The 26,061-nt window shown below is 37.8% G+C and overlaps 1 protein-coding gene and 1 non-coding gene across 3 annotated transcripts in view; one reads left to right on the top strand and one right to left on the bottom strand.

The window, feature by feature from the left end:
- Window positions 1–26,061, bottom strand: part of cdc14ab (cell division cycle 14Ab) — a 115,984-nt gene that overhangs the window by 27,162 nt on the left and 62,761 nt on the right. For both annotated transcript variants that reach the window (XM_048539164.2, XM_048539165.2), the window contains exons 11-13: window positions 20,899–21,061; window positions 9,701–9,816; window positions 3,151–3,198 (exon numbers count right to left, since the gene is read on the bottom strand). In XM_048539164.2, coding sequence (XP_048395121.1) covers window positions 3,151–3,198; window positions 9,701–9,816; window positions 20,899–21,061 — 327 coding nt within the window. The remainder of the gene's footprint in view (window positions 1–3,150; window positions 3,199–9,700; window positions 9,817–20,898; window positions 21,062–26,061) is intronic.
- Window positions 25,544–25,666, top strand: LOC125456714 (U6atac minor spliceosomal RNA). The gene has a single exon (XR_007248500.1). It is a non-coding gene; the product is annotated as a U6atac minor spliceosomal RNA (small nuclear RNA).

Below are 26,061 nucleotides of genomic sequence, written 5' to 3'. Positions count from 1 at the left end.
ACAAAGACAAATGCAGGCAAAATTCAGCGAAGTGTAAAATTAATAAGTCAGCATATACAAAGTCCTACAAGAGAGGGGGTAGCGTTGGGTCTAATTTTAGAGAATGAAGCCAGTCAAGTAAGAGATGTAGCAGTGGGGGAACATTTTGAGGAAAATGAAATTCGAGGTAATTATGGATCAGGACAAAGATGTACTGGACATAAAAAGAGTTCTAAATTGGGTGAAGGGAGATTTCTTTTTTAAGACACAAGAAAGGATCTGGCCAAAGTGGACTAGCAGGAAACTCACACTTCTTGGATGCAGCAGCAGTGGTGGAGCAGCCTTAATAACAAGAAGATTGGAGTGCATGAACAGGGATGTCTGGCTACAGTTGCTGCAGTTTTATAGGGTCTTGGTCAGACTACACCTCGGAGCGGTGTGTGAAGTTGTGGTCTCCTTATCTGAGGAAGGATGTTATGTCTAAAGAGAGGGAGTGCAACAAATATTTGCCAGACTGATTCCTGGGATGGCAAGTATAACAGAGACTCAAAATAGTTAGGTCTATTTCACAGAAGTTTAGAAGAATGAGGGGTGATCTCAGAAACCTACAAAATTCTAACAGGAAGTATATGCCTGATGACCAAGAGTCCAGAAACAGCAAAAACAGCATCACAGTCTCAGGATGTAGGATAGTCAATTTATGATTGAGATGAATAGAAATTTCTTTGCCTAGAGAGTGGTGAACCTGTGGAATTCTCTGCCACAGAAAGCAGTTGAGGCCAAAACATTGAAGGTCTTCAATGAGATAGATGTAGTTCTTGGAGTTAAAAAGGGATAAAAGGGTACGGGGCAAAATCAGGAAGAGGGTATGGAGTAGGATAAATGTCTGATCATACAGAATGGCAGAGGAATCTTGGAGGGGCCGAATAACTGACTTCTCTTATTTCCTATGTTAGTCCTGCCAAAATGCATCACCTCACATTTTTCAGGATCAATTACATTTGCTACTATTCAATCCATCTAACCAGTTACGCACTTTAGCTTGATTAAATGAGCTTCATGTTAATATGCTGGTAAATACATCATTTCCATGTTTTCACACCTGGTTGGGGAAGAAAAATGCTTCACATACAGCATTTTGTGGCAACAGATGTCTGTCTTCATTGTGGGGGTGTGTGTCTCCTTCATGTTATTGCCCTTTGAAAGGTAATGCAACATAGAAAGTGATACACCAACCTCCACAGACACAATGAAGCGCTTACCTCACCCATGTCGCGTATGGTGCAGCCATTTACATAGCTATTGCACACTGCTTTTTGGATTGTGATGAAAGGAAATAGCTGTTGCGCTCAGTGAGTCATACAGTCAACCTCTCCATTTAAATGATCCCCATAATCATCATAGATAATAAAATGTGAGGCTGGATGAACACAGCAGGCCAAGCAGCATCTCAGGAGCACAAAAGCTGACGTTTTGGGCCTAGACCGTCTGATGAAGGGTCTAGGCCCAAAACGTCAGCTTTTGTGCTCCTGAGATGCTGCTTGGCCTGCTGTGTTCATCCAGCCTCACATTTTATTATCTTGGATTCTCCAGCATCTGCGGTTCCCATTATCTCTCCCATAATCATCATGTTCGTTCTTGGTTGCGTGCCCATCAGGCTATGATCTTCTCCACATTAGCAGTTATTCAGTTTACTTAACTTACATTCCCACAACTTAAACCCCAGCAGGTGGAAGAACAGCAAACTGATCAGCAAGGTAAGATTAACTAATAATGAGATTTTATGCAAGCAAATAAGCTTCTCACTACTCACTAGTGAGACTCTTGACTTGCCACTCAACACACACAGCTGGAAATTGGGCTTTGTTACTGACGTTGAGAATCCCATCACCTGATTTTTCCCAACGTTTTCACCAATGTTCAGATTATTCAAGGGTTAGGAGATCGCACTTAGTGCATTCGAGAGAGCTTGCTCATGCCATTACAAAAGTGGCTACATTTCAAAAAGAAATATCCAATGGGGATAAAAAGTACTATATAGATACTTTTTTCTTCCCTTTTCATATGACTGTATAACAGAGTGAGTGTATCCCATTGGAGAGGAAAAATTTACAGGAGCTTAATCATTGCTGATACTATGCCAGCACCTCTGGAAACAAATCATTTGGACAAATTCAAAGCCAAAATATAGATTTTGCTACAAAGTAAACAAATCTAACTTTTAAAAAATTCAAGAAGTTGCTATTCCAGATTCAGATACAAATCCAGTACATAATTAAGCTAAAGGAAGTGTCAATATTTGCAGGTATCTTGCAAGCAAAATCAAGGTGTCAGCAGTTCTAACAGGTGTCAGATGAAATTAAAAACATTCAAGGTAGTCTCTCAATAAAGCTATCAGGATATCACAGAGTTTACAACTTGCAGAAAAGAGATCCATTGTCCTGGCCAGTCATCATATTCTGCAAACTTAACCTCAACGACTGACCTTATTCTAACCTAAACAAGTTCTACTTATACATCATGTGCAATGGTTGTCAGTCTCTTGATGCCTTGATCTCTTCATGGTTTAATTCTTCTCCATTGTTATAACTCCTCCAGCTCTCTAACTGCTCGGTGTTCCTCCAACCCTGCCATCTTGTGCAACTCACAGGCTCTTACCCGGTATTATGACTGCTATGCTTTCAGATCCTATCGTCCAAAGAACAGGAATACCTCCCTAAATCTCTGTGTTCCCGTACCTCCTTGGCCAAGCTTATCGTCACTTCTTTCCACATTTCCTTTTTTGGCTCACTGACAGTTTTTAAATTGAATTATGCTCTTTTCCAACATCCTGGAATATTTTGTATAGTTGAAACATTTTATAAGTTTCATGTCAATGTCAGTAACAAGGTCCTGTATCACCAACTTTCAATCTACTATGCATATTTCCTGAAATGTAATTTGCAAATACTTAGAATAAATAAATTGAATTACTTTCATTGTCTATGTCTAGTTACAGGAATGCTAGTTTTTCTTTTTAAAAAATAGGATGTTTAACTAGTTGTGCATTTTCAAACCTTTCTTTAAATTTTTCAGCACTTTCCAAAAACCAGCCATTTCCATGTTTACCTATACTGTCATTTTAAACAGCACAATCTGGAAAAATTACAAAAATAAAATATCTTTGTTTACCTGAATGGCTGTGATGGAGATCTTGAATGAATTTTTGTATCATCTAACCTTTAAAAGTAATAATTATTAATAAATACAATGCTCATTATTAAAATAAAGAATTAATGCTTTATGCTTATTATTCCAAATTGTAACCTCAAATTCAGATTCATATTTAATAAGCATTTTTATTGCAACTAAGAAAATAACAGCTGCTCATTATTCATCTCTGACAAATCACAAATATATTAGCCTAACTGTTGAGAATATAGGCAAATAATTCGATAATGTAATGCACACAGTAGTGGCCTTTGAAGAAACATTAATAAACATATTAGGATAGCTAATTACATCATTTCAACTTCAGTTTTGCTTCCTTATGCAAAGTCTAACAATTATTTCCACAAAAATGTGCAAACCTACTTCAGGGATCAGGAAAAGCTAAAGCTTTTATTAAAATTTGTAACAAGGTGTTCATTTCAATATACAGCAGCTGTGCTTTAACAAAGCTAATAATAGTCAATACTGTGCATGTACATACTGTTTCCTTGAAACAGATGATATTTAAGTAGCTGTATATTTGTTTTAAGTAAAAGACTGATACATTGTATAGGAAAATAGCACAAAAAAATGTGCTTTTTAGCCAGGAGGTACTAATGCTTTTAATTATATTAAGCATTAAAAAGTATCAAAACACTTTGAAAACAGACCCAGAGAGTCAGGTTATTCCTGTCATCTTAAATCATGTTATTTTAGTTATTCTTGTAGTAAAAACACTTGAATTGCTCAATTAGGTTGATGAATTATCTAAGCATTCATTTATAATATTGAGTTCACAAGCATGATCAATCTGATAAATAGCATGCAAGTTTTATCCACGACCATTATTGTTATCCGCATCACATTGATTGGAATCTTCATACATGTACAAAACAATCCTTCCTCATTATGGACAAACTGCTGTCATGTCTAGCATGTTTCAATGTACTGGTGGTGATGTCCATTACTCAAATGGTGACCCTGTATGTGCAATTTCCTATTTCAAGCACCAGCAACTTATCTGGCCACACTGCAAACGGTTGTTATGCTGTCTCTTTCCAGGAATGGGCAGCAGAGAAACAGAACTAGAATCTTCCCTTGGATCAGGGGAAAAATCCCAACGTGCAACTGGGTGAAGTCAAATAACTCACCACAGTTGAACCAAAATCTTTTATTCTGTGGAGTCCAGTATCACTTAACATGAAAAAAATTGAGCATGGTACCTTACTTTTGTCTTGGTGTTTATTTATTTTGGATCATAAATAAGCATCATTGTGCTGATTCCTCTAATGTATCCAAGTTAGAAGTGTATACCAATGGAAATTTTGTTCTAAGTTATATTATCAAAATATAGGACATGTTTTTAGTGAAGTGAACAAAAAGAAGCCAGTGCATAGATGTCACACATACATTTAAAAGATAATGGATTTCTTCTGGTACTATTTAGGGATTCAAAACTTACAACATGGTGGATTCTTAGTTATCTGCAGACAAAATTATTGTTGGGCAAGTAAATAAAGATAAAAATGTGGACAGTATGAGTTACTGCAATAATAATAATAAAGATAAAAGCATATTAATCAGAATGTCTAAACAGCAGTTTATTTTATCAGTGTCAATGGAAGTGCTTTCCCCTGTTGTAGAAGGTAATTATAGGTGTAAATAGTTCAAAATTAAGTTTAATTGCATGTGTAAATATTGCAAAACCATCTAAAATATCAAAACGATTAACTTTTTTTCTAGGTCAGGGAAGGACAGATGGATGTGTCCTTTGAGCAATAATTTACAAGAACCTGAATGCTACAAATGAGGTTTGCAGAGAAAATCTTGTTCCATATTTTGTGCACAAAATATCTGAGAGACAAATGCAAAAAAAGTTATGATCATATGAAAATGAACGACCTGTATTCAACTCCCATCATTTGAGACCTTCATGGTTTAAAAATTGTTTTTTTAAAAAAAAAAGAACACTGCTATCTTAAAAAGACCATTGTGGTCACCTGACAAACCAAATTGGAAAATAGGAAGTTAGCTGCCTCAGAATTACCTTTTTATTCAAAAGGTTGTGAAAGTCAGTGGGGTCAGCAAATATTGAGAGATAAAAGATTGCTTACAATTACTCAGCTTGAAATGAAACAATAATGAAGACTGCAGATCCATAAGGGAATGGTATATCAACAACAGCCTTACAGTGAAAGGAAGAAGCAACAGACTGTTAACAACCAGGATATTGGAAGCTCTATCTCAAATGAAAGATTCAGGGAAAAAGCACTTGGAAAATAATCAAAATGTTCACCAAGAACTTAATATCTTCAACCTATGCTAGTGGAAAGGAAAAAGGAGAGCAGCTAAAAACTGATTGATGCCAGTCTTTGCACTCCCACATCCCAAAGGATTCCAAAGATCTGTAACTGCATTTTCCTTCAACTTCCTGCCTGTACTAGACACTCCACAACCCCACTTCTTCAGAAGTTCATTACCTGCATGTGTGTACATATTTGTATATTACCTGCATGTGTGTTCATATTTTTCTGGGTAGATAATAATAAAACTCCACTCAAGAAAATTTTGGAATTAACTCCTTTGTTTTTGATCTATTTATCGAAATCTAATTGAAATGTAGAAGCCACGTGTTTCAAATTTTAAAAAAAATGTCACAACCAAGCAAGATGGAGATTAAAGGTAGTGAAGCCATGGCTTCACCTCACTTGATCATCATCCTGGTAACAGTTCTAATATTGCTTTAAATTATCAGCTGGTTGAGTGAGACCTGTACTTTTACTGATACTCCCAAAAATTTTAATTCTATTGTGCAAACCTCAAAGTAAGTCTGAAAAAAATAAGTGCACTCTTACTCTTATGTATGTACAGCTGGGAAGCCCACGTTGTTCTTATAACATGTAGCAAGCAGAGAGTAGTACTTTGATAAATATGGTGCTAGCAAGTTTTCTTAAAATGTGCTTTTGATAAGAAAGTTGAGAGAGAAGATATATGGGTTAACTTTGAACAGAGGTGCTTTTGGTACCAAGATCAGACCTAATAACTTGTAGTGTATTTAATTCTAAATTCCCTCTAGGCCTGTCCCTTTTCTCAGGTCAAACCTTAAATCCATCATAGACAACAATATAGTCAGCAATTGCAACATGATCATTTTCACACCAATCAGGTAAAAACATTGTTATCGCTAATTTTTGTAACGAAGTGTGGGGCTGGATGAACACAGCAGGCCAAGCAGCATCCCAGGAGCACAAAAGCTGACATTTTGGGCCTAGAGCCTTCATCAGAAAAGGTGGCAGATATTACAAAAAAAAGTGTTCAGTCTTTTGGTATAAAGGTATGGGAAATACTGTCAAACAAATTTATTTTCTTAGGAACTATTAACTAATTGGGACTGTTGTAAAGGAGGTGATTGGTTAGCTGGCTGGTTTGCAATGCCAACAGTGTGCATTTAATTCCCACCCTGGCTAGGGATACATAAAGGATTCTTCTTCTCAGCCTCTCCCTTAGTCTGAGAAGTGATGATCTTTGGATTAAACTACCATCAGATGTCTCTTTCTGATGAGACAGCAGTCTATCATCTGGTAAGATTAAGGTGACTTTACCCTTATTTTGTATTTTCAGATACCCTTTATACAAAATGAATGAATGAGACCTTTTAGTTTCAATATTTGTAGACAAATAATACCAGTTAATTAATTCAAAAAAACCCCAATGGAATACCTAAATATTGTAACCAAGGAACAAAGATTTGACAAATTAAAACCAAGTTCAATTAATTCAAGGAATTTGTATATGCAAATAGAAAGAGAAGAAACACATTATCCATGTTCTATGTTCCTATTGACAAGGGAGTCAAGGATTACACGGAACAGACAGGTAAATAGGGTTGAGACCATAAACAAGCCACCCATGATTTTACTAAATGGCAGATGCCAAATTTGGATCCAGAATCCTATGTCCTTATTTCAGGCCTTTCCTGATACAAGCAAAAATTTCCAAAAGTTTTATGGATGATCTTACTCTCAGCTGAGATAACAAAACAAAATTCTGATTTAAATTGCAATACTATTTTAAGCCAGAGCAAAGGAAACCAAAGTTATACTATTCATTTCTGCTCTTAAAATGAACATAAAACTTACATTGTTTATGGTTCATTTCGAATTAGATTGCCCTCATTTTGGAGAAATAAACATCTTGATATGCATCATTGCTAGATATTACTTGCAAAGCTGTTTCAGGAAATGCCAATGTACATATTTTTAAAAATGCATTTAATCCCCTAAACTGTATTAAACACTGGCTTGGCTTCAAATATAATATACTTAGGGAAAGATGTGAAAGCATTACAAAGGATGCAGAAAAGATTCACCAGAACGTTCCAGGGATAGAATGTTCCAGGGATGTTTCAGCTTCAACTGGATGGTGAGAAAAGACTAGGAGATTTGATAAAAGTATTCAAATTAACAACAGGACTGGACACACTAGATGGGGAAAACTATTCGTGTGGCTCTTGTAGAGAGCTGGCACTGACACCATGGACCATGACTTCTTAGTTTAGAATCATTAATGGCTATGGCACAATGAGAAGAAACTCAAAAATGCCTACAAACTGTACAATTTCAAGAACATCCCAGTGACCAATACTCATTTACATCTATGATTTAAATGAATATGAATTACATGGGAAAGTAGTTATAAAGACAGAGCTCACTCTGAACAGATAAATTTAGCCTCTTGTATTCTTTTATTTAAAAATATGAAACAAGTCTAGGGAACTAAAGATCAAGTTCGCTTAACAGTAGCAGTAGGAAAGGTAACATTATCTTCACTCTAAAATATAATTTAAAAAAACAAAGGTAAAAATACAAAAATTGCATGATTTCAAAAGGAAAGGTCAGGCTTGGCTAAATCTTACTAAGTTCTTTGAGGAATCAACACAGATTAACAGTAGTTTTAATATGTTTTCATTTTCAAAAGGCCCTTCACAAGGCACAGAGTCAGAGATATACAGCATGAAAACTCCCTACCCCGGCCATGGTCCAACTTGTCCAAGCCAGATGTCCTAAATTAATCTGGTCCCATTTGCCACCATTTGGCCCATATACTTCTAAACCCCTTCTTATTCATTTATCCATCCAGAAGCCTTTTAAATGTTGTAATTGTACCAGCCTCCAGCACTTCCTCTGGCAGCTCATTCCATATATGCACTACCCACTGCATGAAAAAGTCGTCCCTTTTAAATCTTTACCCTCTAACCTTAAATGTATGCCATCTACTCTGGACTCCCCTACCCTGGGCAAAGGCCTTGGCTATTGACTCTATCCATTGCCTTTCATTCCTTTATAAACCACTTGTAAGGACACCACTCAGCCTCCGAAGCTCCAGGCAAAATGCTCCAGCCTGTTCAACCTCTCCCTATAGCTCAAACCCTCCAAACATGGCACCAGTCTTGTCAATCTTTTCTGAATTCTTTCAAATTTCCTACCATCTTTCCTATGACAGGGAGAGCAAAGTTGAATGTAGGACTCTAAAAGTGGCCTAACCCATGTCCCGAATAACTGCAACATGGCCTGCCAATTGTTATACTCAATGTACTGACCAATAAAGACAGCATACCAAATGCCTTCTTCATTACCCTGTCTATCTGTGACTCCGCTTTCAAGGAAGTATGAACCTGCACTGCATAGTAAATACATGACTAGGGTACTGAGGTGTCAGGGGCCAAAAGGAGCACAATACAGAGCAAGCTGTCTACACATCAAGACATGGGCTAATGGTAACTATGCAGATTGGCAAGAGGTAGGAAGTGATGTTCCACAGGAATCGTTCATTATTAAATTTGGATTCAGACTTGGATGTACAATTTCAAAACTGGCTTAGAGATTTTTAAGACGTTGAAAGGTTTTGACAAATAAATGCACAGCAAAGGTTTCTAACTTAAGGGTATATCTAAAACTCAGAGGACATGAACGTAAAACATCCTCGACCTGAGAATCCAAGAGGAATTTCCTCACCCAACAATGCTAATGCTCCACCGCAGGGGATTAGCTAATGCAAAAATCATTGAATGATTTAGTTTATTGCAAGACATGCTGACAGGACTAGATGAAGTCGGATGACAGAAGCCTTGAATGGAGCACAGACCAGTTAGGTTGAATGCCTCATTTCTCTGTTGACCACTGGATGCAACTCTGTGTAATGTTAAAACTGCTGCACTTACATTTAGTTCATATAGATTTTATAGACTATGTTAGTTTGATTGAAGAAATAGGTTTGCATTCTATATTTGGTTTTTCATAACAAGGTATGACTATTTCATAACCAATAACAAAAAGTATATTGTTAACAGCTCTAAAAAGAGCTGCTCTGAATGCCAAAGCTTGAAATGAATTAATTACAAATGCCAATAAGACATTTGAAATTCTACAGGAAAAAAATATCATTGGAAAAATTTAGGGCGTTCAGGTATTTAATTCCTATTCATGTTTTTTTTATTCAACATAATTTTGTAATGCACAAATTGTAATGTTACCTTAGTGTTCCTGTTGTTGCTGATCGTGGTTGTCTCCTACTTTTTAAGGCACGAAGTTTATCTCCCTGAGTCATATAATTTGGTGTTGCTGGACTTCCATCTTCTGTATAATTGTTCTTTTAAAGGGAAAAAAATAGAATTAAAATGCTCTATGCATTTTGAGAGAGAGTTTTAAATGCAAAGTAAACATACCACTTTGTTTTTACCCCCATCTCACCCTCGGCTGTCTTCAACACTGTCCAGTCAGAGGGAGAAATAAAGCTATGCAGCAAGCAGATAACTGAAGCATTGCACACAGATGCATTTTATTCCTTTTTTGGCATGAGCTGATCATTTGCAATGTTGCTCACAAATAGCACAGGTTCTAGATTGCAGTTAAGATAAACAGCCACATCAGGCACTGAAAATGTGGAATGAGGCAATAAGAGTACAAATAGCAGAACAAAAAGACCTTGACAGGAGGAGATAAAATTGGAATATAAATATTCCATTCAGCCCCTCAATCCAGTTGTCATTTAATTAAATCGTGGACCATCTACAAACTTGGCTCTCATTTACTTAATATACCTTTCATGAGATGTGGTAAAGTGGAATCTGATCAACGAAAACATAGCTTCTTCACTTTTGTCATTTCCAGGGCCAACATTCTAATTGTCCTTTTGATTATTCCTTTCATTCCTGTTCATGTAGTGACACGTATATCGATCTAATCACCTGATCGCTTCACAGCTTCTCGTCTCTCATCATTAAGGAAATAAATCAAATTCACATCCAAAGGAGATATCATCAGTCTGAACTCCATCTACAAGTTTCACCATTATGTTCTTCTATCTTTCTATTCCTGTCTACACAGCTTAAAGCTTTGTCACATAACTTAGATCGTTCATATATCTAAAACTATATCTCCAGGTTTATCCAAAACATTAACAAATATGATGAAGAGCTCAAAGTTCCCGCAAAATCCAATTATAAATGATAACATTGAAAATGGTTATTCCTCTTCTCTCAAGTCTTTATGCAGAGAACTGCAAATTGGAAACAGCATTTTTCTCATAGTCCATTTGAAAATTAAGGTGTTTAAATGTGATTTGATATGTAGCTCAAAGACAACATTGCAGACTGATAAAACAAATCATAATTTATTGTTGCAAGCTACATCTTCAGTCTATCCTACATCACACAAAGGGAGACAGCTAAAGGAGTAGTCTAGGGGTTGTAGACAGAAGTCTCAGTTGGCTGCACTGTTGATTTGCAATGCAGAGTGACACCAGTGTGGGTTCAATTCTTGCTCTGACCGAGGTTAACACAAAGGCTCCTCCTTCTCGACTGTGCTCCTCGCCTGAGGGGTGGTGACACTAACGTTAAACCATCGTCAGTCATCTCACTTCAATGGGAGACCAACCCCACAGGCTAGTTGGACTATAGCGACTTTACCTTTAGGTTTAAAACCAGGGGACATGATGTCAGGATAAGGGGTCTGCCATTTAAGACAGGAGACATTTCTTCACTCAGATAGTGGTGTATTTTTCAAATCCTCTACCATAGTGGGCTTTAGGATCTCAACCCTATGGAGCATATTCAAGACAAATCAATATTGTTTTCTGGAGACTGACAAAATTGGGGAAATGGAAATAACTTGGAAAAATGGTATTGATGTTGAGGATCAGCTATGACCTAAGTGAAATGGAGGAGCAGGCTGAACGGGCCACTCCATTCCTATGTTTACATCTAATAATATGGCAGAATCACATTTTTCCATTACGTGCCACAGTAGTGACCACCCAACATCAGGATGTCACCCTCCCACCAAAGGGCTGGCACCCACATGAAAAGATTATGAGATCATGGCTTCTTGGGGGAAGAAAACAAGAGGTCTGAAATTGCAAGATTACTGCACTTGGTTATAGGTGGAGATGAGAAGCCCTAGAATTGGAGAGACATCTTCGGGTGAGAGACTGGGAACAGGCTAGGAGATGAATCTCAGAGCACAGGCTCCACCTCATATTTTACAGATGGATCCGGAAACAAGCATCCCTCCTCTATATTTAAACTAATGGTGTACTGATTTCCATTTGGTCACCTAAAACAGTGAGGACAAAGACAATATTAACTATGGCAATGGCACAGATTAGGTGCAACTCCCTTGGTCTAAAAAATCGGAATGTAGCATATTAATGTGCACATCGGAATGCCCAAATAACTTTTGCTGAATGCGTCCCAAGATATCGGACCAAAGTCACATTCTAAATGCAGCTTTCATAAACATAAAAGCACAAGGGAGAAACACACAGCAGAATTTTCCCATTTTCAATTGAAATGCTCTGTCAAATGGGATTCATCGTGCTTTGTCCACCTTGATTTGGAGCAACACTTCACAAGGAACCTTTTGCTCTTCACCTCATTAATAATGCAGTAGGCTTGGGTACCTTTCTTCAAAGCCAGAGAGGTGGACATGCTTACAACTGCGTGAACCTTCAGATGTTCACGCCACTGGCACCACATTGAAAGCCAAGTGCACATCACTTCAGATGCTACAAGCCAGGACGACTGCTCTAATTTCAAGTTGTAGCCAGAAAAAAGGAAATGTGTGTGGAGATCTTTGTGAAGGTTAATGGCAGTCCTTTTGTCTAGCTGGTTAACACAGGAAGCCATACGACCAATTGCAGCCAACATAGGTACAATTTGCGAGTCTGAGTCAGAGCTGCATCTCCAGTAGGCAGAATAGCCAGCAGTGCTGGAACACGTTCAATGATCTTCTGGGCTCTGCAACAGTCACTGCCAACATCTCACTCAGAGCCACCTCCAACTCTGAATTTGTTTCTACATTTGTGGACTACGGCTCTCAGTATTGCATGCATCATGTCCACCAAAGGATCTCGCACAACTCATCCTCCATTTTCTGCCCATTGGACCAAGTGCCTGACTGACAGTGGCCAATTCCACAGACTGAAATTGGAAGAATCCCTTGACTAATTGTGGTGATACTCCTGATGAACAATACTCTCCGTTCACCCCACAAAGAATTGCTCCCCTTTGATTTTCACACACCATTATTTGTTTGCAGTACATTGATCAGTTAAGTAGCTGACAAATGCTGCAGGTGTGATGCCAATGTAACATTGTGCCACAAATGACATGTCCACACCAATGATTGTTCCTTATTCCCTGCCATCACAAATTGCAGTAAAAAGCAAGGCAAAAAACCATACAGGTTGGCAGCCTGTAACTGAGCACCAAAGACTATGCACTAAGCAACACGATCCACAGAGGATAGCAGCCCTCAAGACAGCGCTGAAGTCAGCGACTGTATACAAAGAAAGCAACATAAAGTACACAGAGGCTTACAACCCAAGTAAGCACAGAGAGTGCAAAGGAAGCAAGTCAAGAGTCAAAGTGCATGCTGTGTAGATGAGTGTGTCCCTGTGTAGAAGACAACCTAGGGAAAGCATACAAGTCATAGATCTTGCTGAATATAGAACAAAGAGCAGGAATAGGCCATTTCAGCCCCCTCAGACCTGCTCCACCATGCAAAAGAATCATGGCTTTTCTGATTTTAACATCAATTCCACATTTGTGTCCCTTGTTTACTAAGGAGCTATCAACCTCTGCCTTAGAAATATTCAAAGGTTCTGCTTCCACCATCTTATTTTTTGTCTCATCTCTGTTCTAAATGGGTGACCACTTATTTTTTTAACCAGCGACCCCTAGTTACAGACTCTCCCAGAAGAGGAAACATCATGTTGACATGTACACTGTCAAGACCCCTCAGGATCTTACGTGTTTCAATCAACTTACTTTCTTCCTCTCTAAACACCAATAAATAACATTCTATCAACTTTCTTTATTACTTGCTGTAACTAGCTTTTGGTGATTCATGCACAAGGACACCCGGACCTTTTGGCATCTTAGAGTTCTATTATCTCAACACTACGAGACTATATGTTCCTTTTTATTCTTCCTACCAAAACATGCAATCCCACCTTTTCCAACATTATACTTCATCTGCCAGAGCTTTGCCCACTCACTTTTTTGTAGCCTCCTTAAGTCCTCAAAATAAATTATTTTCTTGTCATCAGAAATTCTCATAACCATTCACCCAAAACTGAGCCCCAAAGTAAGGGACTGAAGGGCTGAAGTGGTGCCGAAGTTGATCCACAAGCAGGCCTGATGTGGTAAGGCTGGTGGCTTACCAATGCCAACTTGCATGGATGAAAGATTAAAGGAGGATGTTTGTTACAGTGCATTTAGGAACATAGTTGTGAAGAAACAGCTGCATAATGACTGGGACAAGAATTTGGCAACTGGCAGCTTCTAAACATGCATTCAGATTTATAGAATACCTACAGAGCGGAAGCAGACCATTTGGCCCATTGAGTCCATACCAACCCTCCAAAGAGCAGCCCACCCAGCAATCCCCCTGCCCATCCACCACCCCTACCCCACTGCCTCCACAGCTATTCCTATAACCCTACATTTCCCATGACCCATCCACCTAAGCTGTACATCCCATTACACTTGGGAAATTTAGCACAGCCAATCCACCTAACCTCTGCATCTTTGCACTCTTGTACTATACATCTGGTATTTGTGTTGCCTAGTTTTTCCAGGAAAGAAAGGAAGAATTAGAGGTGGCATATAAATAAGGTGCTTTGTTGTTTTAATGAGATGCGACTCAATTATGAAATTCTGAGGTCGCCATTTAAGGCTTGAGGAGAATGTCAGAAAATGTTTTCTTGACTTCACGATTCTGATTTTTATTCTCACCATATTTTCCCACCTTTCTCACCATTGCTCATGTCACATCAGGGATGGGAAAATTCTGCCCAGAATAAGGGATTAACAGTGGGAGGTAGTGAGACCAAGTCCAATGACTGATCTGTTGGAAAAGGAAATAATTACAGAAACATACGTGCAAGACATAGAATACAAGTGAGACATATGGAAAGCAAGTGACAAAGACTGATTGTTTGGGCTTGTATTCAAGATTATGAAAGGGACAAAGTTGAGTGAAACACAAGAGCTTGTTACTGAAAAAGATTTAATGTTACAGGAGAAAGTTATAAATTAGTTTTGGAGTAAAGCAGCAGATTAAGCCTCCATTAAAAGTTTATAGATATATTACAAAAAGATGCCAGAAATGCATTTAGAATATTGGATCATTTCCAATGGAATGGAAGAGATTGGAGAATGAAGGGAGAAAAGAAAGGAAAAGGTTCAATATGATATGGGACCCAGGCTAACCATTATCTCATGCCAAGTTAAGTGTAACATTTTATCTTGTTCTATGCTCACCCTTTGAATTATACCACTTCCTACTTAATGACATTGCAGATGACAGCAGTCAACTGCCTTGATCAAAATTAAAACCTTTGTGGCAGCTTATGACCATGATACATTTTCCTGACTTCTTCACAATATGAGGTAGGATTGATTGCAGATTCTCCTTCAGGAGTCCTTTAATCCAGGCTCACTTCGGCACACTCTCCATGCATCATAACACTAAATCATTGCAATTATTCCTCCACTAAGTATAACCATCTAAAAGACTCCCATCCTTGACTTCAAATTATACTATTTTCACTAAATCTAGAGAGTCAACATTAACATGTGTATATGATGGGCAGGTTTAGCTTGCCAACAGCCCATAACACAAATATCATGTTCAACTGACAAACTAAAATTGTTCCTTTTTAAAATGGTCTCCAAAATTTTTATACTTGCTCAAGACTCTCAGCTGTTTGCTCTGGATGAAGGAGATGGCTGCAAATTTTGAATCTTGTTTGTATCTCTACCCTTATCTCATTCCCACTACAGCCAAACCTTGGTGTTCTCCAGATTCATTTTGTCAATACTCTGATCAATTCCCTCTTAAGAGTACAAAGAAAGCTGCCCAGATTCTGCAATGCACATCTCCATCGGCACCATTTCACTTCCTTTTTGCTAATTACCAATACCAGATGTTCATACATTCATCAGGGAATACTTTGAAATTCGTATCACCCTTAAGGTTTTCACACTGCTCCATGGTCGTATCGTAGACTAGCTAGGAAACCTCCAGTTGCATCCTACCATCTCATTTTCCATTGTTAGCTTTCTACAAAGTCCTCCTCTCTCAATGCAAAAAGATTCAACCTCCTCTATTTAAGGAAACTATTCTTCAACCATCCTACCCTACTACCCTCCTCTTAATTTCAAAAGACTCAAGATGTCTACCAATATTATCAGTGGTCTTCCCAAAATTCTCTTTCTGCTCAGTACCATCATGAGATATCAAAAGTACTAAGTCTATATAAACTATTGCAATCTATTGAAGCTGGATGTTGATTAAAATGAGTTACTGATAATTTCCTGTAGTAAGAGATTCTAACGATCTTTGAAAATCAAATTCTGAACACAACTGAAGAAAAAGGTAAATTTGGTAAATGGTAAATTTACATCCCTTACAATTCAGAGTGTAAACATTTAATTATCTGAGCTGATGCAATTTAAACTACAAAAACATTTTCGCCCCTGTCTGATTGTGATTCAGGTTAAAATAAAGCCACCGAGTACAAACACCAAGTGCACAAATTATCTGCCTTTAACTATCTTATCACATGCCATACCTACAGCAGCACATGCTCTATTTATACCTAATGCGTTGCTCAAAGTAGCACGTACTACATGCTACATCATGTGGGTGGAGGACAAAATTTACTCCTTAAAATCATTTTATAAAGCCCTCCTGACCAACTGGGAATCTAAGTCACACTGGTCGTAACAAATCTGTTATGATAAAAAAAAGGAGTCCCTTTATTGAACTAATGTATTAGAAATTGTGCACATCTTGCCTGCTTTGCACTTCTTTAAAAATTAAACTGTAATGCAGTTTCTGACATGCAATAATTAATACAAGAAGTTTATTTGTACTAATGAAATACATTCTAAATAATTCTCAATAAAAAATGCTTAAACATACTTATATTACTGCCAAGTCTGGCTGGATCATTGCCAAAACTGCTCATTATTCTAGGATTTTTTGGAATGGGATGATAATGTCTAGCATCTCTTCTTTACTACAAACATCCTTGCCCTGGTTCTTCCTCCTACTCTCAGCTCTAATTACAAATTCAAGGAACCAAAGGACTTTTCTTTCATACTGAATTGAGACTATCTGCATAGCTGTCTGTGCTGATTTCCTCCTTCCTTCTTGTCCTTGCAACAGAAATTCCCCACAAGGGTACCCAACGACCCTATTCTGAAACTGCATCTTGCTTTTTCTTCTCTCTCAACTCCCTTCATTTGGTTTCCAAGCTCATTTTGCCAAGACGAACCAACTTAACCTTATTCCCACTAAACTTGTTGACAATCCAATTTTCCTTCCCTGCTCACATTATCAATTAAGATGGATCAGGTACTGGATCACCTGACCTTTGAAGATGCCATCATTACCCGCCTCTTTTAAAAAGAAATCCCAATGCTACACTTCTGAAGTTTTACAGGTTTCTATCCTCCACCCCCTCCTTTTCCTTATATCTATGTGCTGTTGCTCAGAAACTTCTGAAAAGTGTGTTGAGGGCAAAGGTGAATAGCTCAAAAAATTAGGTGCTGAAATTGAAATGTGCAATTAACTTATACACAAAAGTAACCCAAGCAGCACACAAGCTTGGCAATACCTATTACCACAAAATATTTAAATACATACTTGACTATAGCTACTTAGCTTTATGAATGAGATAAGGAACGGCAAAAAAGATGTAATTTGATCTATTTTACAAAAATTACATTGCTATCGGCCACCACCTGTGTTTATTATAATAAAGCAGCTGCTCACTCTCTCACAATCAGCAAGAACAATCTGAAACCAGAGCAGGCTCTTTAAAACACTCAGACCCAGCAATGGCGAAGTGTCAGCCATCCAAAAATAACTTACCAATGCTAGTTAATGTTGGAGTCCTGAGTTAAAGTATTTCAGCAAAGATCAAAGTCCTAATAATAAGTTACATGGCCAACACTCCCTTGCTAATAACCAAATCTATACGACCTGTATTAATAACGAACACATGCAACATTTCTATAAGTTCATCACGAAGACTAATGTGCATACTTTTCATTGCTGAATCTTGCACAACTAACTAATAACCAATGTCATTCATATTACACAAAAGCAATGCTAATCAAATGTTGCAGGTGAATTAAAATTTGCTTTTGAATTTTCAAAAAAAATGCCAAGTCACACAAATCAAATGCTGCATTCTTCTACTTTGAAATACTCAGCTTTATTCCATAAATGAAATAGACACCAATAAACATCACTTTTCTTTGTGCAAATTACATTCCCTTCAAACTGCTCAGAAAAAGAGCAATTCAACAACTATGCATGCGATGCCAGTTTACTGTTCTTAAGTGGCAAAATACTGGGGGAAATAAAGATGTATTCACACATGAACATTATATTAGATCTAATGTAATAAAAATAACAAAAAGAGGCATACAGAATTAAGGCAGCTATAAACACATGCATTGAGATAGTTAGAGAACTGAAGGGAAAGAGAAAGGGAAAGTTTACTGGAATGAAAGATGCACCAAATGGTACACAACACATACTTACAAACACAGGAACTAGAGTATACCATTCAATTACTTGAGACTGCCTGTTATTCTATTACATTATAGTTAATGGGTATCCTAAACACAATTCACATTCCCTATATTCTAGTTTAGAAAATTTAAAAAGTGTACTACATCCATAGCTTTTGTGGGATAGGGGCTGGTTCAGTTTTCCATTTCCTTTTGAAAAACTGGATTTTGACTTTATTCTGAAATAATCTGGTTTTAATTTCAAGATTTTGTTCTCCTGGAACACAACTGAGAAATTAACTGAGATATACAAGGTGTAGAGCTGGATGAACACAGCAGGCCAAGAAGTGTCAGAGGAGCAGGAAGGCTGACATTTCGGGCCTAGACCCTTCACGTCAGCTTTCCTGCTCCTCTGACGCTACTTGGCCTGCTGTGCTCACCCAGCTCTACAACTTGTTATCTCAGATTCTTTAGCATCTGCAGTTCCTACTATCTCTGAGAAATTAACTTCTGCATTCAACTTTATTGAATTCTTTCAATATTTGAAAAACCCTGAATACATATAAACCAATATATTCAATCTGCCCTTACATTACAACTGAAGCACTGGTATTAATTATACTGATGATCCTGTACCATATTACTTTTAAAATGGAAACGTATTTCCTGAGATTTGATGCCTGCAATTAAATGCAGTATTCAAGCTGGCGATTGGCCATTTTTATATTAGCTTTTGTTGTAATGGTGCACGACGTTTTAGTAACATGTATACAGTTCAAGTTTTCCTTGCTCCTCCACAGCATCCGACTTCAGTCCACAAAAAACATTCCAATTTCCTTTCTCTGAGCCAACGGTCAACTCTACCCATTCAACTGGATCCCTGGGTAACCTAAGGCTTCAGTTATTTAACTCACGTACCTTCCAATTTTGTGTAATCTACAAATTTGGATGAAGAACTCCTATTCCTTTATTTAAGTCATTTTTAAAGATGGTGTAAAGCTAAGGTTCCAGGTATAGTGCCACACCATTTGTCAATTCCCAGTATTCTTAAAAGATTCCTTTTATAACTTCAATTAATCCATCAGCCACTAATTTTCTGGGCTTAGGAATGGGCGAATAATACATAAATTTGCTGCTGACATAAAAGTGACAAAAATTTAATGCAGAGAAATGAAGGGCAATTGAAACTCTGAAATACCATTTGTCTGATTTTTGTCTGAGCATGGCCCACAACTCGGACTCATCACTCACGGAACTGCAACAATTTGTAAGATAGGAGAGAGCGAGAGAAACAAGATGGATGGCAGAGGAAGAGGAGTCAGCTGAGCAAATTAAAATTAAAATTAAAATCTTTTAAAACGGGTAGTACTTTGGCAAACTTCTGGAAACAAGGACATACTCCGCTTTTAACACTGAATGTCAATCATTCTTTACCAAGCCTACCCTGTTGGCTGTGCTAATTCTAGGTTCAGTGTTTAACCATGAATTTGTTCTGCATTTTCTGGCAGACACTGGCACTGCGAAGCTCCATCATCTACCCTTTTCCGTCCTTTGTTGTTTTGGAATTGTGCTTTTGAATACACATAGCATATGCATGTGTAGCTTGTTTAGTGCTTTCTAATTGTCACTGTTTTATGTCTGAGGTAGACATTTTTATCTGATCGACACGCTTATTAAATATCCAAATACATTATTTCATAATCCTATAGAGAAGGAAGCCAGCGTCCTTCCCTTTCCTGGCCCACGTGTCTCCAGACCCACAGCAATGTGGTTAACTCTTAACTGCCCTCTGAGCATTAGGAATGGGCAATAAATGCTGACCTGGCCAGAGTCGCCATCATCCAGTGAATAAATAAAACAACGTTAAAAATCCAGAGAATACCTGTTTATGAATTTAGATCCAGGTTTAATAAGATGTGCCTCGGGCCTGAGCATTCAGGCCTGGAGAGGTTGCAGTGTAACATATGTTGCAATGACTGCACATCTTAAGATATTAGAGTATAAAAAGTCATAGATTTTGATACACAGATAAGTTATCACATCTACCTTGTCTGGTCTACATGCATATCATAAGTCATTCTTATTTAAATGGTATTTATCAGAGGCAGCATCTGGAGGTTTCATCTGTCAGGTGCAGAGACAGCAATAGCGCTACATCACCTCTTTTAAGAAAGGCCTACAAAAGTGCCATTACACTGAGTGCACACTTAAAGGGGCCTTAAATGGTGAGTAAAAGGAGTCACTGACCTTCCCTTACAGGGAGGAGCTGGAATGTTGGAGTTCCCACCTGTTACAAGCCTTAATAGAAGCTCTCCAGCAAACTTGGCCCAGCAGATTTCTAACCTTAAATGCCTAGCAAACCAGTAACCTTTTTTTAAAGCAGAACTAATGTAATCACTGCGACAACTTACTGGCCTTGCTATAACTCGCACATCTCAAGAATAACACAAAAAGGAATGCTGCAGCTGCAGTACTGATTTAAACAACAACTGCAAGTTCTTAGCAGAAATTTTGTCTGCCATTTGCCAAGCTACAGGATTTTTTAAAAAAAGACTAGAGTGTCTGTTTCATTGTGTGGTTGCTGATGAGGAGACAGTCGGAATTTGTCATGATTGTGGTCATGAAAGGAACAGCCTTACCTCTATTGTTTTATCTATGGAGTTCATTTTCACGCTCCCACCAAGTGAAAGACTGTCAATGCCAGAAATGATCCGGGTTAACCCAGTGCATTCTTTATCATTACTCTGCCGTTTTTTCAAGGACCTATAAATATCACCTTCAAGCCACATGTGGCCTTGCTTCCTGTAAACAAATTCAAGAGGTCAAAATTGATGCTCATTATTCTTCAGACCTTTGTATTTAAAAATACTGGAAGTAATATATTATGTACAGTTTAAAAGTGCTTTGTGCTGTCACTTGGTATCCTAAGCTGACTAAATTCACACAGGCAGAAACCCACAACAAATTCCATAGATACTTCCATTTTTGACCATGAAGTGTTGATGCATATTCCTGGAAAATATCATATAGCAGAACATAGGTGGGTCAGGTGGAGGTTTCCACATACTTGCCTTGTTTCCATTTTTTGTGTGAACTTTGAAAGGTTAATAGCCAACTTTTTTTTTGAGTATTCATGTGCATTCACAGCCATCATTGAACTAGAACTTTGACTTATTTTGTTGATAACCTCACTGCAGCCGAGTAGCACACACATTTTTTAGTACGAGATTTCAAGGTACAGCCTACCACGTCTTTGTATTCTCAGTGCACCTATTTTTAAATGATAGAATAGAACTTTAAGATCAGCAACTTGGTTGCAATGCCTAAATCCCAATTAGCCTGTCATTGACCTCCAGCTTCAAGACAAAAGGTGCAAAGATATAAAGATCAAGTGCTGCTGGAAGTCACAGTGACAATTATTTTGAATTATTTTCAGCCTCCAGTCAAAGCCAGACAGGATCTCAGATCTCAAAAACAAAACAAATTCAACACAAAAATAAGAAAGGAATGTATTTAAGAAAAAAGTTCAAAAAGTTGAATGACTTATAGATGTAGCTGGCAGGAACTAAACTTCAACTAATAAAATTAGGATCAGCCGCAATGTCCCCTCTAAGCAATGGGCTCCAAGGTGCCAATCACAGCATGGACTTCTTTTCTGAAAATCACTGTTGTGCACAGACCTTGGAGTCCCATGCAACTGGGAAGAAAATGAGAGGGAATGCTGAGCAGCAGAACTGCACACTGATGTCTAGGAAATTCTGCTTGAAGTTCAGTATACTCAAAACAGATAGCAGCACTGTTGGAAATTTCTCCATCTGCTTCTTAAACTTTAGCATTCCCTCATTAGACAAGTGTTAATGCTCAACGTTTTTCGCCAAAAAAAAAAAAACCAGCCATGCTGTCAAAGATGTTCATCTAGCAGTCAGCAGGACAGATGCAAGAAGATCAAACTGCAAAAGAGACCACACAAAAATGGTACTGACTTGCTGGCAAGTCAGCTAATTCATTCAGGGGCTGACACGAATAATGCACTATGGAAGGTTTCTACACTACAAAAAAAATGCAAGACTTGGACAGGTTCCTTTGTTTACAGAACACAGGGCCCTATAAACATATGTACACAGATTGTAGGAAGTGCAACTGAGCTAAATTGTGGCTTGACTGAACTTCAACTGGTTTTAAATTTACTGCTGAACAGATCAGGAATTATTCAGCAAGTACAGTACAAGCACAGAATCACTCAATCGTTACACATTGTTTTGAGCACAGGCTGGTTGATTATCACATAAGCTTGCAATGTGATTCATGTTATTACCTAATTACAATCACATTTTGGAATACACGAGTAACTGAAAACTTGACTGATGACAAGTGGAGCACTATAAGCCACAGGTGACGGTAAACCCAAGGTTCCCAAATATTTTTACCACTAGAGTTCCCTTGTCTTTAGCTGAGTCTGCTGTAGGCTAAAAGAGGTTTGCACAAAAAATTGACATGTTTACCTTTGCTCATAGAAAACATCTTGTACACAATTAGTGGGGAATAGCTGGATCAATTCTGCATAGCTACATAACTGGAATTAATATAATGTTTGTGCTGTACAATCTGGGCATATGTACTTAACCAACAAGCGGATGAGGTGCAGTTCCCTCGAGAAATTAAGAGACTTTGTACCAGCATTCAAAGAAGGTCCAATCTTATTCTTTTCTACATTATAGATGATAAATATCAGCTAACACCAATATCACAATGAAAAATTAGCCTTCAAATAACATTTTAGTGGAGACACGTATTTTTTCAGGATTTCCATAGTAATACAGCAGAATTGAGATTTGGGACTCGATTTACTTTGTAATCTTTATTTCTAATAATTCAACTATATTCCTTGCAGCATTTAGGAACTCAGATTGGTGACATCATTTGCCTGTGAAAACTGCAGTTAGCAAACTCGCAGCAAGCCTCAAGCTTCGGAATGCTGTGCTCTTCATATTCTGGAACTGTTATTTTTCAGATTCTTGTTGCAGTCTTCAATTGTGGCGATTATTTGCCAAACTGGTAGAGTCTGTCAAACTGGTAGAGTCTGTTGGAAGAGAACTTGGAAATAAGTTACCCTTAGACCTTTTGCATATTTATATGGATGTTAATGGTTTAAGTTTTGCAGTATTGCTCTTTTCTTTAACAAAGAAGTTTTGATTGGATGAAGTTAGATGTTGATATTTTTGTATCAGCTGTAATTCTGACTCAAAAGAGTCTATTTCTCTTGGGAAATGTTTCAATGACATCTATTAACTGCACACCCCTTGTCTAGAGTATTCTTGTAGTGGTAGGCTAGCCATTCATATAGTGCTGTTTCTTTGTTTCACCCACATTGAGTACTCATTGTCCATCCTGATGGTTTCTTTTCACAGCTATATTTGTTAACTTAGGGTATATTTCTCCTTAAACACTAGATTAACTTTTACAATTTTGCCTTTAAATTTCCTTATCTGGGATTTTGTGAATGACCTTTTGTTTAATTGAATGGCAAGAAATGTTGTTCAATAGTTCATATATTTGTATTATGCTTTGGGTGTGGAGTCGTCGTTGGGGGTAAGGTTGGGGGAGTAAGAGGACAAGAGAATAGAATTCCAACTTTTCTCACTTGTTTTAAGACAGAGCTTCCCAAAAGGGAGTCAGGACTCTAAATGGGGTCACAAGGTCCAAAGCAGCAATAGCCAATCCCACCATCTAATTTTCAAATGTCTTTTCCTGCCCTTGCCCCTGCTCACAAAGGTTTTCAAGCCTCAAAACAGGGTCACAGTGTGGGAAAATGTTTGGGAAGCATTAATTTTAAAAGAGAACTGAATCTGTTTCTCACCAGTGAGTCAAGATAAGCAATTAACAGCCATCTTCATCTATGACTTATTTACGAACTTAGTTCCCGGTTTGATATGATCAACATGGTAGCAAGTTTCTGAAATTAAAAATCAATTAATACTTCCACGTTAAACATTTATATAGAGAGCTTCCTTCAGAAAATATTCATTCACTCTTCAGAAAACATTGCTGCAACCGGGAAATCACATTAAAGATGAGTGGCAGGATTGGAACAAGAATATAATTTGGGAAATTAGAGCTGAAATCACAAACCAAGTGTACAACTGTTTAATGTTGATGCAAATTTTCATGCTTTTTTTGAAAGAAATCTGACCTTCCCCCCCAACACTGCATATGTACATTCCAGCCAAGTTGAGCAGTTCAGCACAAACAAATCATATGGATGATAAAATATCAAGCCATTATTTGAATCTTTGGTTTACCAGCTACATCTCTCCCTCTCTATACTCAGCTATCATGAAATAAAATAATTTCTCTGATTCCTAATTTTCCTTACTTTCTGCAGCCTTTTCCCGTTGTGTGTTCATACATTTTTTACTCTTTAGGTAACTGAACACCCAGATGGGACGTAAGTGAGATGAGGTGTAGCCACCGTTGAAAATTGGGGGCGGGGGTGGGGAACAGATTTCTAACCACAAAGGAATGCAAGTAATGCTAAAGGGAACAACCATCCCTTAGATGAGGTCTAATATTCACACCTATAAAAAGAAAGCAGGAGAAAGGATAAAGTAAAAAGGATAAAGAAGTCACAAAAACATGACAGTGTTTCAATAACTGTCTATTTTTAAGCTACAGGGAAAGATGACAGCCTGGATACTCCACCACATCTAAAACATATAGGCCAGGATTAGTTGGTTTCCACAAAATAAATGAATGATGGATTTGGCAATTTATCAGTCAGCAGGCTGTCATCTCTCATCTCCCTAATAACTCAGGACAATACCTACCTATTTTGTTTGGCTCTAGAGATACATTAAAACAAATTATAAGCAACGTACTTCCATGTAGAGGTCCATGTGTAAGTGTTGCACGAACAGTTATTAATTTGGTTTCACAACCTAGGAGAAGAGTTACTTCAATGTCCCAATGCCTTAGTACCAGGGCAACAGCGCATATATCAAGCTAACTGCAATTCATCATGAGAAGCAAGCCTTGGCAGGGGCCTTTATTGCAAACAGTGCAGTTGGAAGCAAATGAGTAATCCACAAAACAATGGAACAAACAAATCTTGAATATGAAATCGAAAGATGAATTAAATCTCTTAAAATGCTCTTGCTTACTATGCCAGCTATGGGTTGTTTGAGTTGATAGCTTTGATTTAAAAGGGAAACTTAATACACGAGTGTCACTTATATTATTCAAACAACATAAACGTTGAAATAGGAAATGCATCAGTATATATTTGGAAACCAGTATGAAAGGAGAACATGTCAGCATTCCCCTTCATAAGGACAGAAGGGGTCCTAGTGGCCTTACAACACACAATGGTTAAGACATGGCCATTTACTTAGTGGCATTTAACCATATTTTGGGGCACAGTGGTAGAGTCCCACCCCTGAATCAAGAGGTCCAGGTTCAAGTCCAAACCTGCTGTGGAGGTTGTGGATACACCACTGAACAGGTTGATTAGAAAAATAGGTTAAATAAACAAAAAGAAATGTGGCAATTAATTTCCTCTTGACAAAATTATTTTCTTTATTCTTACATAGGATGCAGGCACCATTGGCAAGGCTAGCATTTGCTGCCCATCCATTCTTGCCCTTGAACCGAGTGGCTTGTTAAGCCATTTCAGAGGGCAGTTAAAAGTCAACCAGATTGCTCTGGGTATGGAGTCACACATAGGCCAGACCAGCAAAGAATGGAAGATTTCCTTTCCTACAGGATATTAGTGATCCGCATGGGTTTTCCAACCACTGGTGATAGTC

Source organism: Stegostoma tigrinum, chromosome 8 (genome assembly GCF_030684315.1).
Source record: "Stegostoma tigrinum isolate sSteTig4 chromosome 8, sSteTig4.hap1, whole genome shotgun sequence".
Lineage (NCBI taxonomy): Eukaryota > Metazoa > Chordata > Chondrichthyes > Orectolobiformes > Stegostomatidae > Stegostoma > Stegostoma tigrinum.
Note: the sequence above shows the minus strand (reverse complement) of the source record. Positions and strands in the feature narration are given on the sequence as shown.